The 15,784-nt window shown below is 38.3% G+C and overlaps 1 protein-coding gene across 1 annotated transcript; it reads left to right on the top strand.

The window, feature by feature from the left end:
* The first annotated feature begins 8,644 nt into the window (after nucleotides 1-8,644).
* On the top strand, nucleotides 8,645-9,067 carry LOC113389253. The gene has a single exon (XM_026626307.1). The coding sequence runs from the start codon at nucleotides 8,645-8,647 to the stop codon at nucleotides 9,065-9,067; it is 423 nt and encodes a 140-aa protein (XP_026482092.1).
* The last annotated feature ends 6,717 nt before the right edge of the window (nucleotides 9,068-15,784 follow it).

The following is a 15,784-nucleotide window of genomic DNA, read 5'->3' on the forward strand; positions in this document are numbered from 1 at the left end:
TTCCAGCCGATCGATGGATGTGCACATAACATATTTGCACTTGATTATTTACTAAAGTATCACAGGCAAAAATTTAAACCTGTATTTATTGCTTCAATCGACGTCGCGAAAGCGTTTGATTCGGTATCACATAAAGCACTAATTGATACCTTAAAATTTTACAACCTACCTGATAGATGTGTGGATTACATTAATAATATCTATACGAACAGCTGGACAAGACTCCGGTATGAAAACTGGTACTCGGATCCCATTAGTCCGAGGAGCGGTGTGAAACAAGGAGACCCTTTGTCACCAGTTTTGTTCAATCTTATTATTAACAGACTTATTGAAAGTGCCCCACCTGAGATCGGGGTTATGATGGAGGGAATGACGCTAAATATCTTAGCCTTTGCGGACGATATTGTCCTTGTGGCATCGTCTCAAAAAGGTCTTCAAGTACTGCTTGACCACGCTGACGACTTTCTATCAAAGTGTGGCCTTATAGTTAACAACGCCAAGTCATTCTCTATTACCATCAGAAATGTGCCACACGCAAAGAAATCGATTATTGATAAGAGTATTAAGTTCAGGTGTGGTGGTCGTGATTTACCTGCTCTCTCCAGGGTAGAAATATGGACCTATCTAGGTGTATCTTTTACTCCGGAAGGTGCCGTATTGTGCGACCTGAAAGAGAAGTTACAGAGCATTATTGAAAAGCTATCCAAAGCACCAATAAAACCCCAGCAACGGCTATTCGCTTTAAGAACAGTCGGGATTCCTAGACTACTCCACCAATTGACGCTGGGTAACACCACACTTGGGCTTCTTAAAGGCCTTGACACAACTATAAGAAAAGCCGTAAGATCCTGGCTGAGGCTACCAACAGACACAACTAACGCGTATTTTTATGCAAGAGACAGAGACGGTGGGTTATCCCTTCCGTCTCTAAGATGGTTGGTGCCTCTTAGAAGAAGGGGAAGACTTCTAAATTTAGGAAGGACCGAATCAAGTTACCATCAACTTGAATTAGAAAAATGTGTCAAACGCCTTACTGATAATGGGAATATTATAACTTCGATCAAATTATTAGATGATAGATGGGCCAAACTGCTTCATAACTCAGTAGATGGTCGAGCACTCGCCAAATCATCGAAAGTTCCACAACAACACCGATGGATCACCGATGGCACCAAAATCCTATCTGGTCGGGATTTCATTAACTGCACACGGCTCAGAATCAACACTATGCCGTGCAGGAGCCGTACAACCAGAGGCCGCCATGAAGATAGGTTCTGCAGAGCAGGGTGTAACGCTCTCGAAACACTAGATCATATTTTGCAAACATGCCATCGGAGCCACAGACAAAGGATTGACAGACATAACGCCGTCACTAAATACCTGAAACGAGCCTTAGAAAAGACCCATTCCAGAGTGGACTGGGAACCATTGTTCCACACTCCAGACGGAACACGAAAACCGGACTTGATAGCGTCGCAGGGACAATTCTCCATGCTGCTTGATACCCAAATTGTGGGTAGCAATGTGGATATGGAGTCGGCCCACAGACGAAAGATCAACTACTACAAGGGACTGGACGCCTTAATCAAGGAAAGATACAATACGTCGGAAGTAGTATACGGGACAGTCACCTTAAACAACAGAGGCGTGTGGCACTACGAGTCAGCTAATTTTCTGCTATCAGGAAAGGTCATTAAGAAAGAAGAATTAAAGATAATATCTACGCGTGTATTGATTGGTGGACTGAACGGTTTTGGAGCATGGACAAAAACAACGTCCATAAAACGACAAGGAATAGGGTAGGATGTACCTGAGTTCAGCGTGCTGCCTGCGCATAAGATCCCATCAGGCACAAAACTAGGAGTTAGGTTTAGTGGGTATTGCCTTCGGGTCGAGTCCCACACTGCCTGGTCAACCTGGCGACCGGCGTGCGTAAACGCATTCCCCTCCTAGCCAAAAAAAATAGCCAAATGCCTCGTCATCTAACTAGTGACGCGCATGAATGGATTAACGAGATTCCCACTGTCCCTATCTACTTTCTAGCGAAACCACTGCCAAGGGAACGGGCTTGGAAAAATTAGCGGGGAAAGAAGACCCTGTTGAGCTTGACTCTAGTCTGGCATTGTAAGGAGACATGAAAGGTGTAGCATAAGTGGGAGATAGTAATATCGTCGGTGAAATACCACTACTTTCATCGTTTCTTTACTTACTCGATTGGGCGGAAAGCGTGCGTCGAAAACTTGCGTTCCGACTGTCACGGTTTTCTAGAGCCAAGCGCATAAGAGTGGTGTGAGCCATTGCGCCGATCGCCAACAATACTCTAGCGTGATCCGATTCGAGGAAACTGCTAGGCGGGGAGTTTGACTGGGGCGGTACATCTGTCAAATAATAACGCAGGTGTCCTAAGGCCAGCTCAGCGAGGACAGAAACCTCGCGTAGAGCAAAAGGGCAAATGCTGGCTTGATCCCGTTGTTCAGTGTGCACAGGGACTGCGAAAGCATGGCCTATCGATCCTTTTGGCTTGAAGAGTTTTCAGCAAGAGGTGTCAGAAAAGTTACCACAGGGATAACTGGCTTGTGGCAGCCAAGCGTTCATAGCGACGTTGCTTTTTGATCTTCGATGTCGGCTCTTCCTATCATTGCGAAGCAGAATTCGCCAAGCGTTGGATTGTTCACCCACAAATAGGGAACGTGAGCTGGGTTTAGACCGTCGTGAGACAGGTTAGTTTTACCCTACTGATGAATCGTCGTTGCGATAGTAATCCTGCTCAGTACGAGAGGAACCGCAGGTTCGGACATTTGGTTCACGCACTCGGTCGAGCGGCCGGTGGTGCGAAGCTACCATCCGTGGGATTATGCCTGAACGCCTCTAAGGCCGTATCCTTTCTAGACAAAGTAAGCAACGATATCTCTAAGAGTCTCGTGAGTCGAAAGGCTCAATACAATGTGATTTATTAGGTATTCGGCACACGCCGTTTATCGCACGAGCCATATTTAGCCGAATGGGCGCTGGACAGGGGCGATATCCGTCCGTTATATCTGTCTTGCCTATAGCGGTCGATCATGGGTCACTAGTTCGATGTAGAGACTCGGAATCGTTTGTAAACGACTTAGGTACCTGGCGGGGTGTTGTACTCGGCAGAGCAGTTACCACGCTGCGATCCGTTGAGACTCAGCCCTTGGCTTGGGGATTTGTCATGTTGGCTTGACGTCACCCCACGCTATTAGAGCATAAGCCTTAAGCCGTCGCATTGCAGCATGCCACAATCAGTAGGCTTGACAGTCGAAAACTTGTACATGCTGTACATGTGACACTTCTTCGGTATCTACCTAGCTATTTTGTACAACGTGCGTGAGTCAGCACGTAAATCAAAACTTATTGACAAATTCCAATACTAGAAATATTCATTATTTCTTTCAATAACCATAATGTCAAGAGAATAGTTATAAATATTTTGTAAGTTTACGAAATATATGTTTTTAAGAGAAACTTTTCATAATTTTTTAATATAAATATATGATATAATTCATTAAATTCTAAATAGGGAGAATGTTTTTTGCTAAATTTCTTGGAAATGCGTACAAGTTGCTAATAAGCAAAGTACGTATAAGTTATCTATAATGCAAAATGCGTGCAAGTTGTCAATGTGTAAAATACGTGCAAGTTGTCAATTTGCAGAATGCGTGCAAGTTGTCAATTTGCAGAATACGTGTAAGTTGTCAATGTGCAAAATACGTGCAAGTTGCTATTTTTATTTAATTTTTGTAATATACTCTAAATAATTAGTAACTTCCAACCTATAAATATTTCGATTCTTTTATAATAAAATATTCAGTATATTTATTTCCTTTTTAACAAAATATTCAGTATTTATATATAATTTCAAACTACATCTAGTAAACTTTTAAGGGACATTTGCGAGTAAGCCTAACCTAGAATCATGCATCGAAACAGGTTAAAAACATTTTCCGGCTTTTTGAAATCAGTAACTTACGGGTACATCAGACTACATCAAGTAAACTGTTAGGGGACATTTGCGAGTAAGCCTAACCTAGAATCATGCATCGAAACAGGTTAAAAACATTTTCCGGCTTTTTGAAATCAGTAACTTACGGGTACATCAGACTACATCAAGTAAACTGTTAGGGGACATTTGCGAGTAAGCCTAACCTAGAATCATGCATCGAAACAGGTTAAAAACATTTTCCGGCTTTTTGAAATCAGTAACTTACGGGTACATCAGACTACATCAAGTAAACTGTTAGGGGACATTTGCGAGTAAGCCTAACCTAGAATCATGCATCGAAACAGGTTAAAAACATTTTCCGGCTTTTTAAAATCAGTAACTTACGGGTACATCAGACTACATCAAGTAAACTGTTAGGGGACATTTGCGAGTAAGCCTAACCTAGAATCATGCATCGAAACAGGTTAAAAACATTTTCCGGCTTTTTGAAATCAGTAACTTACGGGTACATCAGACTACATCAAGTAAACTGTTAGGGGACATTTGCGAGTGAGCCTAACCTAGAATCATGCATCGAAACAGGTTAAAAACATTTTCCGGCTTTTTGAAATCAGTAACTTACGGGTACATCAGACTACATCAAGTAAACTGTTAGGGGACATTTGCGAGTAAGCCTAACCTAGAATCATGCATCGAAACAGGTTAAAAACATTTTCCGGCTTTTTGAAATCAGTAACTTACGGGTACATCAGACTACATCAAGTAAACTGTTAGGGGACATTTGCGAGTAAGCCTAACCTAGAATCATGCATCGAAACAGGTTAAAAACATTTTCCGGCTTTTTGAAATCAGTAACTTACGGGTACATCAGACTACATCAAGTAAACTGTTAGGGGACATTTGCGAGTAAGCCTAACCTAGAATCATGCATCGAAACAGGTTAAAAACATTTTCCGGCTTTTTGAAATCAGTAACTTACGGGTACATCAGACTACATCAAGTAAACTGTTAGGGGACATTTGCGAGTAAGCCTAACCTAGAATCATGCATCGAAACAGGTTAAAAACATTTTCCGGCTTTTTGAAATCAGTAACTTACGGGTACATCAGACTACATCAAGTAAACTGTTAGGGGACATTTGCGAGTAAGCCTAACCTAGAATCATGCATCGAAACAGGTTAAAAACATTTTCCGGCTTTTTGAAATCAGTAACTTACGGGTACATCAGACTACATCAAGTAAACTGTTAGGGGACATTTGCGAGTAAGCCTAACCTAGAATCATGCATCGAAACAGGTTAAAAACATTTTCCGGCTTTTTGAAATCAGTAACTTACGGGTACATCAGACTACATCAAGTAAACTGTTAGGGGACATTTGCGAGTAAGCCTAACCTAGAATCATGCATCGAAACAGGTCAAACTACTTTTGAAGAAAAATATTGTTTTTGGGTTTTTTAGGAATGACATATATTTATTCTATTATTTATTTACATGACATGGTTTAAATACAACATTTTTATTTCTTTAAGTTACATTTTTATTTAAAATAAAATTTCTTACATTTAGCTAATACAATTTAAATAAATTAATATCTGAAATCTTGCTTGCTTTCCAGTCGAGGATGCTTTTCACGAGATAGTAGTGTCGCTGTCATAACACCTTCGCGATTTTGCTCTAATACGCGTTTTGATACATTAGCCAGTAATTGAACATGTCTCTCAGTTCCCTGAATGTGGACCGGAATTTTAGGGTCACTCCATGGACACTCATTGCTTTGTAGATATTGTACTAGATGTTCATGAGGAATATTTAGCGTAAAGGCTGGTTCGGATATATTTGAATAATCATCCATATCTATCATATTAGTATAGTCGGTGCATTCGAAATTTATTTCGGGTGTTTTGTAATCTCTCAATTGCGTCAGGTCTTCCACATTATTACGGTAATATAAGATTTTTCTTATAGCTGAATCTCGTATTTCCTTTTTATTATCAAACAACATTGCTAATAAAATATTTTCTGAGTGAGCATAGTATGCGTTTTCTTTAGCAACATTGTTCACAATTTGTCTCAAATTCGAGTCTAAATATTGCGTCCAGCTAATAAATTTATAAAATAATATACTACCATACACCACAGAGTTGTAATATTTAATGTTAAAGTACATTGGAATATATACTTTCATTACGTAGTTTGCCAGAATTTTCAAATTTTTGGAAGGCTTATTAGTAGTTACATATAACCGAAGTAACCTACTAGCCTTCGTGAGCCAACGGGAATGTGCTATTGGCCCTGGTTTCATGTTAGCTAAGTCTGTCGATACTTCTCCAGAAGCAACTGCTTTAGCTATTTTTATTAAATAACTTGAGTCAGTTGTCGATTCAGCAGGACTTATATCAGCCAAATTTTCAAGTGGGATTGTTTCAAAGTCTTTTACCGGCTGGAAGTATATAGGAAAAAATAAATTATATTGAATTTGAACATAGGGTATTAAAAATAGTAAATATGTTATAACTCACCGGTATATTTTCGCATGTTTCAATTTGTTTGCTTAATATTCCAGTTTTTGTTCGTGGTCCAGTGGTCAATGATTTTTCCAAATAGTTAAATAAATGGCGAAGTGGAAGTTCGTTAAAGTGGAGAAGACACACAAACCAATGCAGTGGCCTGTTTAACTGAATTTCAAATCGACGTAAAATACCATTTTTTACGCCTGTATTTGCTGGTTCACCATCGCAACATATGCCTATCAAAGAATCGAGAGCTATTCCTTTATCGGCGAAAAACTCGTTCAATTTGATTACTTTACTTTCCGAATCTTCATTTTCCAATTTTGTGTAACCCAACAATTGGCCATTCGGTTCCTTTAAAATAACTAAATGCGCTTCTTTAATCATTCGTGGGTGAAACTTCTTATCGATTTTTTCCATGGTAATAGAATCATTTTTTCGGCCGTCGAATGAAAATGCTATTAATTCAGAAGAATCATATCGTTTGTGTAGAGCTTGCCTATTTTTCTGCCTCTCGCGAACGCTTTTATTTTTGTCCATAATGACAGGATTGCCCCAATCATCCGTTATGCCCAGGTCACGCAGGATTGCCGTCACCACGCCAGACCCAACTCTATCAGAAATTGCAAATCTGTCGCACATTAAGGCATAGCTTGGAGCCTTATATCTTCGACTATATGGACCACGTTTTATATGAGAAGTATTTTGTAAACTTTCCGAACTGCTTTTAAAATCAAAATCAACATCTGGAGTATATGTGTCACCTGGAGTAATATCGCTAGTTATTGTAGATTCTGATACTTCATCTTCAATTTTTATAATATATTCTGGTATCGTAGATTTCCTCTCATTATGTTGATCCATCATAAACGCTTGTAAATGTTTTGGGATCAATCCACAAGAACACAGTAATCTTCGCAAATCGCATTTGCATTTTCCAATATAAAATAATTCTTTCGTGGATTCTACAAACTCCTGAAATGATGCTTGGGTAGACTTGCTTTTATTTGTACTTTTATATTTATCAATCAATCGGTTCAATTTTCTAGCGATACTTCGTTTCTCCATAATTGGAATATCAATTTTTTCCCACGTCTGAATCAATTTCGTTACCACATTTGGAGTAAATGTTTTATATGAAAACATTTTATTTTGTTTTTTTGATTCTTCGGCCAAATAAAAATAATACCTGATAATTTCCATACTTGTCGGAAGATTTACACCAGTAAATTCTTTTGCTTCCCCAAATGTAATTTGATCATGCGAGCGCATATGATTCAAATTACTAGCACTTGCGCCTGAATTTAAATAAGAATTCGCCATTGATACTTCACGTCTAACTGGAGAACTGAATGAAGATTTATGCGAATTTTCCACATTAATATATTCTTTTCGAAAGTTCGAGAATTATTATAAAAAAATACTAGCGCACTCTGATGGAAATAAATAACAACAAACTAAACCCGATTTAAAAACCCCCGTACAAACTATTAAAAGAAATATAACTTACAATTGGAATTATTCACATGCCTAAATTAATATATTAACTTATTAAAAACAGTATTTTATTGAAAATTTCGCTGGCTAAAGAGTTATTTGCGATATATGGTTTTGAAGTCAAAATTCATTTAAATAACACATATATTTCATATGAAAAGGTGCCCATATCGCTTAATTTTACTTCTATAATGATTTGGCCCGCTCTAATATATATATATATATATTATATATATATATATATATATACATTGTGGATAATGTGTATATTTATGTACATTTCGGTGCTAGGCGTGCATTGTTTATAAAGAGAACTACTAAGTAGTGTTATCATAAAATGTAGAATGTTTTTGTGAAAAATAAATGCTTCTAAATGGTCCATATAATTTTGGTTCATTTCTATGGTATTTTTTATTCGCACCCGTTCAGGCGACTAGTGCCCTCTGTAGAGAGGGGCTTCAACTAACACAGGAATGTGGCAACGAAATATGGCCCGAGAGAGCGATCTATATACTCTTCTTTATCTATGTGTCAGTTCCAGTGTAGAGAGGACAGATTAACATTAACGAGAAGGTTCGAAGCCCGGAAATGGAGTAGAAATGAACCATTTAGTACATATTATAAGAAACAGATGGGGCTAGGAACAAAATTGCGTTTGAAGAAACGGAAATGATAGCGTATTTGATCGAAGGGTTTTTTAATGCGACATTGCAAGCCCAGGCGAAAATGCGCGAATTCAAGAGTACGTCGGCATTGCTGAGAGTGATGAATGAAATAACGCCATATAAACGGGGCATTTCGCAGAATATGAGCTGGAAACCACCGCCGTCTGTAGTAATACCGAAGGTAGTGGAATGTTTTAATTGCGGTGAAAGCGGCCACAGGGCGATAGGATGCTCGAAGCCTAGGAGACAAAAAGATGCATGTTACTCGTGTGGAAAGTTGGGACATTCGCTGCGAGACTGTCCGCTAAAAGCATCTACAGAGAGTTCGCAAAAGGCATTGACAGACTATTCGCCAAAGGCATCTACAAGCAGAGAAACGGATAGTACCACGAATAGGACGCATTATATAAATCACATCCCGCGATAATAGAGTGCGCACGAAGGTTGGCACTCATGAATTTGACAGTATCGTAGACACGGGCACGGGGAGTTATCTCCGAACAAATGTATATTACCCTGTTTTGGAAAGAACTACTATTTTTAGCGAAAAAAGATGTCGCTACTAGTTTCAAAACAAGTAAAACGTCAAAATTACTCGCTTAAATTTGGTCGCCTCGTCTCAAATTTTCTCTCAAAGTTTGTTGTTCGCATTTGTAATTAATTGTATTCAAGTAAGCATTTATGTGAAATTTAATATGGCAAAATGTAACGCACCAACTTGTGGTAACTTCAGAAATAATATAAAAATGCACTTCTTTCCGGCATGTTACGTTTATTAGATGTTCTTGGGAATACAAATTGCAGCAGAATCTAGTGACTAAGGATAGGAGTGTCTGGATGCCGAGGGCATGTAAAATGTATGACACATCCATTATATGTTGAGGGAATTAAGAAGGATAGACAAACAATGCAATAATTTAAGGTATAAATTGCAACAGAGAAATATTCTTAACATTCCATCCAAAAGGACTTCTGCACTGTTCTATTGACACAATCGAATCATAAGAAATTCAAGATTTTGTAGAATGCAACTTTATTAATGATTGATTGGAAAACAAAATAACTATCAAATGCAAAGTTAATGTTAAAAAAGAATGACTTATAAATGAATTTTAATTCTTGGAATTTAGTTTTCTATCAATTTTGATATCAATATATATATTTTATGTCTGTAGGATTTAACTTTTTAAATTTGTTCATTATTTGTCATTTCTTCTAATTATACTATTCTATTATCTTTAGTATATACTCTATATACTACATACTTAGACTCTATACTTTTCTCTTCTCTTTTTAATATATTATTATTAGTCATTAAGAAATTAATATTAGTCAGTTCGTGTAAATTCATTATACTTATGAAAACTTTTACAATATTTCTGTGTAGTTGCTATATATTATTGATCATTCAGTAATTCATATTGATCGTTCCTTTTAAGTTAAACATTCTATTGTAAATGCTTTTACACAATCTCTGTCTAGTTGTTATATATTATTGAACATTAAGTAATTCATATTGATCGTTCCTTTTAAGTTTAACATTTTATTGTAAATGCTTCTACAGAATCTCTGTCTAGTTGTTATATATTATTGATCATTAAGTAATTCATATTGATCGTTCCTTTTAAGTTTAACATTCTATTGTAAATGCTTTTACACAATCTCAGTCTAGTTGTTATATATTGATCGTTCCTTGTAAATTTATCATACCATTCTGAATACTTTTTTTAGTTACTTAAAATTGTAAAATTATAATACTAATTATTATGTATATATTGATTATTACATTTATAAAAATTTTAATTGTTATGTAAAAATGTTTGTGATATATTGAAAATATATTTTGTACTTCGTATGTTTTTTTTCTCATTTCCAATATAAGAAATTATTTAGGTTTTCTTATTTTGAATTACGTATGCGAACCATATCTAGGAATAATACCAGCGGTTGATTTATATACTGAACAAGTGCTGCCTCCTTCAGATCGCTAAAAATATTAAAATGGAGGTAATGTCAAATGGCCTCAGATAGCGATCTATTTATGTTTACTTATCTAAGGACAACGGGATCGCCTATATCAGTGGTAACGACAGACACAGCGCCAACTGGCGTGGAGTGGGACAAGTGTGGCGCGGATGGCAGTTTTGAGGGCATAAATGGCGCCGAAGTGAATGTTCTAGGAATTGTGACAACGAAGGCTACGTTTGTGCAGTTTGGTGTAACAGTGACAATTAAATTTTATGTAGTGCCGAGTGGAACCATGTCTACGATGTGTTTATTGGGTAGGGACATGGTGCAACATTGTGAGTTAAATGTGAATATCGGAAGGACAGTGGACATTAGTTATAAAAAGGATAGTGAGAATGACATTTTTCTAATAGATACATTTAATGAGTCCGAGCCGAGTGTCAAAATTTGTGAAAGTGTAGACTTAACCTCACGTATGCCAATGGAAAAGGTTATGCGCGAGGAATATCTCTAAGCCGAACAGCCTACAGAGCCGGCTGTAAAATTTGAGTTAAATATAGTCTTGAAAGCGAGAGCGAAACCATTTCATGTAAGCCCGCGTAGAATATCATATTATGAAAGGGGCCAAGTAGAAGTGATAATACAAAATTGGTTGGATCGGGGAATAGTACGATGAAGCTGTTCAGAGTATTGTTCACCAATTGTAATAGTTCGCAAGAAAGACGGTAATATTCGGCTGTGCATCGATTGCCGCAAACTCAACAAGAGGGTAGTACGAAACCCTTATCCGAGTCCAAGAATTGATGATTGTTTAGACGCTCTTAAGGGTAAGCGACATTTTACGAGACTGGATTTGAAGGATGCATTTCATCATCTAGTGATCAACGAGTGTAGTCGAAAATATACTAGTTTTGTGTGTGTGCAGGGTCAGTTCAAATGTATAAGAATTCCTTTTGGATTTTGTAGCAGCCCTAGTGTATTTTTGCGATATATAAATGAAGAGCTGCGGGAGTTTATTGTCTGTGGTGAAGTGATGGCTTACATGAACATGCTGAAAGTGTTGCGTATGAATAAGTTACAGTTAAGGTTAGATAAGTGTAGTTTTAGGTTTGATAATATTGAGTTCTTAGGATACTATATAGACGATAAAGGCATAAGGCCTAGTGGTAAGGTAAGTAAGGGCATATTCCAATATAGCGGCGATACTGCTCGTAGTAATGATTGGGTTTACAAAGTTTTGTAAGCTTTACCCCTGTAAGTCAACTAGGGCGAAAGAGGTGATTGACCATTTAACACAGTATTTTTTTCAGTACTATAGTACTCCTTGGTCATTGACAATGGAAGGGGGTAGTTGTTTCACATCAGATGTTTTTAAACAATTTTTAGAGGACCAGGAGCACCATAAGCCAATGGACAGGCAGAGAGAGCCAATCGGACCAATGTACCAATACTGGCAAAATATGTAGAGTATCCAGTTAGATGGGATACGGTTTTGCATAAGGTAGAGTATGCTATAAACAATACTGTGTACAAAGCTACTGCAGAAACACCTAGTGTGTTACTCTTTGGAATTAGCCAAAGAGGGGAGGTACAGGATGCAGTTAAGGATTATCTAATGCAGAAGGAGGAAGCATTACGGGAACAAGCAGCCTTGAAGATTGAGAGGAGCCCAGGATGTACTAAGGAATATCATGATCGTGGCAAGCCTCTAGCAAAAAGGTACCAGGTAGCAGACTTGTTAATGATCTCCAATGTAGATACCACTATCGGAGTGAACAAAAAGTTGTTGCCCAAGTTCAAGAGGCCTTACCAGATCACAGAGGTGTTAGATCATGACAGGTACATCGTGGAGGACATGCCTGGGTTCCAAGTAGCACAGACCCGTATGAAGACGGTGGTGGATACTAGCCGGATGAAGCTATGGTTCAGGCCAGGAGATGGAAGTAAACCAACTGGAGCGAATAGTGGACATGGTTCAGGAACGGATGGGTCAACCGAAGAGAGTGATAGTGGAGTGACAATTAAAGTGAGTGACAATGACAAAGACATGGTAATAATGGGCATGTATAGTAGTGTGAAATGTAGTGTTATGGTCAATAAGATAGAGTTAAGTTAATATTCATTTAAATGTTTTATATTTGATATGTGTAATGTTTGTTATTTTCGATTTAGATTATTGCAGATAAATTTTAAGTCTCATCAGTCGGGGACGACTGTGAGGTCAGGAATGGCCGAACTGTAAGTTTATGTAGTTTGGTGAGTAACTGTAAGATTATGTAGTTTGATTAGTTTGAATGTAACGGCAGGTAGTGCGGGTCGGTTGGATAGATGGCTCTGGGTCTCGAGAGAATGTCCGATCCCGTAATAGCCGGCAGGATGTATGTATGGTTTGGTAAGGATTACTGAGAGTGGATAGTGACAGTGTGAATACAGGATTGATAGATATACGTTGAGTTGAAGGTTAAGTGAAGAGTAATAAAAGTTTGTAATGAGTTAGTGAATATACCGAATTATTGAAGAGTTAGTTGCATTTTAATAAGAATTTCAAGTCATTCAAAAGAAATTTACAAGCTTAAAATATGTATATATATATATATATATATATATATATATATATATATATATAGATGTTGGGTCTATATATAATTTATATTTATAATTAAAAGAACTGAATAACGTGTATATAAGTTTAATTTATAATAACAAAACAAGTATAAAGCATCTCACTGATATAAAGTGTATTTAGGTTAGGTTTATATCTTCACTCTTCCAAGGGTTGATGCACCAGAGGGTGAGATTGCATTTTTCGCATCCCTCGAGCCCACGCAAGTGTTGCACGATGCGCCGTCGCCAACTTGACAGTTTGCGACGTTCTTCACACGCAACGTGTCTATGAAGTTGGTATTGGCGTTTTTGGTTGTTACTCTCGCCGCTAGGTGTAGGGAGACGCCATATCATTCCCCCCAAGATGAAAGTTAGCTATCTGTCAGAATAGAAATAAGGTTAAATGTGTGTTGTCAAATATTGAACGCAACTTTCTTTTTGGCTGTTTTCTTTGTAGGTTCCTTTGATGACTCCCAGGGATGTGTATGAAGTGGTTGAGAAAGTGATTCGTAATCTGCATCTGTTTTATTTATATATGCTGGTTTTAGCCTTTCAACAGCGAAGTTCTTTGCGGCCCCATTAACGCGAAGTTTGTAAATCCTATCAGAAACTCGCTCAAGTATTTCATAGGGTCCTCTGTAAGGTGGTTCCAAGGGCTTTCGTACATGATCTGCTCTGAGGAATACATGTGTGCATGTGCCCATATCTTTCAAAATGAAAATCTTGGATTTGTTGTGGTGGGCTGTTGGAGTTGGTTTCAATGCACACATGATTCGGCGATGATTCTCTAGAAAGACCTGTGGATTCTGTGAGTTATTAGATGTATTGAAAAAATCACCTGGAAGTCTCAATGTGGTTCCGTAAACCATCTCTGCTGCTGATGTCTTGATGTCTTCTTTGAATGAATTCCGTAGACCAAGTAGTACGTAGGGTAGTGTCTTGATCCACGGTTCAGAAGAACACATCAGTGCAGCTTTTAGGGTTCTGTGCCAACGTTCTACCAATCCATTTGCTTGAGGGTGGTATGCTGTCGTACGTGCTTTCCTTGCACCAACTGCCTGTGCCAAGGACTTGAAGAGAGATGACTCAAACTGCGTGCCTTGGTCTGATGTTATTGTAGTTGGTGTACCAAATCTGGAAATCCAGCACGTAAACAATGCTTGCGTGACTGTCTCAGCTGTGATGTCTCTCAGTGGAATGGCTTCCGGCCATCTTGTAAATCTGTCAATAATTGTTAAGCAGTAAGGAAAACCATTAGTATTGGGTAAGGAAATTATGTCAATATGAATATGAGAGAATCTTTCATCAGGAATAGGGATGTGCAAAGGATTGAAATGATTATGTTTATGGATTTTGGACTTTTGACAGGATATGCATTGACGAGTCCAAGTAGCAACATCCTTTCCAATTCCAGGCCAAACATACCGGCTGCGTACTTCCCTGGATGTAGTCCTGATGCTTGGATGAGAAATACCATGGACTACGTCGAATGCAGTTTTGCGGAGGCTCTGTGGGAGATAAGGTTTAACAAAGTTTGACTCAATTATACAATAGATCGGAAAACCATCCAATGTTAATTTGTGTAGTTTGAGAGAAGTTTCTCCACCAAGCAGCTCCTGCATTTCTGGATCCAAGCTTTGCTCTATACATATTTGTTCAGCTGACAGTCTGGTAGGCATTTCAATAGTGTTAATTCTTGATAATGTATCTGCCACTACATTTTCTTCACCTTTCACATACACAATTTCAGTAGAGAACTGGGATATGTATTCCAATTGCCGGCGCTGCCTGTCTGACGCCTTTTCAGGTCTCTGCTGAAATGCATATGTGATGGGTTTGTGGTCTGTCTTGATAATGAAATGCCTACCTTCCAGCAGGTATTCAAAATATTTTATGGCCGCAAAGATGCCTAAAAGCTCGCGATCATATGTTGAATACCTCTGTTCCGTGGATGTGAGCTTTCTGGAGTAGAAACCTATAGGGTGCCATGCACCATTTTCTTCCTGCTCCAGAGTGGCTCCAATGGCTGTTGTTGACGCATCTGTTACCAAACATATATTTGTTGCAGCAGCTGGATAATGAAGTAAAGCGGCGTTTGCAAGAGCATTCTTTACATCCTCAAAGGCTTGCAGAGATTCTGGGTTCCAAGTGATAGGGGTTTTATCCTTCTTGACTGAACTACGTAGGTAACTGTTCAGCGGTGCTTGCAGTTTGGCTGCTTTTGGGACTGATTTCCTGTAATAATTCAGCATTCCCAGAAACCTACGCAGTTCCAGAACTGTTGTTGGCTGTGGGAAGTTCAAAATCTTGTCCACCCGGTCTGTAGCTGGAGAATAGCCTTTCTCACTGAGCTTGTAACCCAGAAAATCTACTTGGGACTTGCCTAGGACGCATTTGTTGGTGTTGATGGTTAGAGAATGTTTTTGCAAACGCTCAAAAACTATCTGCAGGTGGCGATGGTGTTGCTCCATGTTCTCAGACATAACCAGAATATCATCCACATATATAAACACAAAGTCAATGTCTTGGAATATGTGGTTTATGTAGCGCTGGAATGTCTGAGTGGCATTCT

Source organism: Ctenocephalides felis, unplaced genomic scaffold (genome assembly GCF_003426905.1).
Source record: "Ctenocephalides felis isolate EL2017-DRISC unplaced genomic scaffold, ASM342690v1 CF-g0.4_SCAFFOLD_03573, whole genome shotgun sequence".
In the NCBI taxonomy this organism is placed as follows: Eukaryota; Metazoa; Arthropoda; class Insecta; order Siphonaptera; family Pulicidae; genus Ctenocephalides; species Ctenocephalides felis.

What these genes read in the sequence shown, in the direction of transcription:
- LOC113389253 (XM_026626307.1), top strand. Translation starts at nt 8,645, where the DNA reads ATGATAGCGTATTTGATCGAAGGGTTTTTTAATGCGACATTGCAAGCC.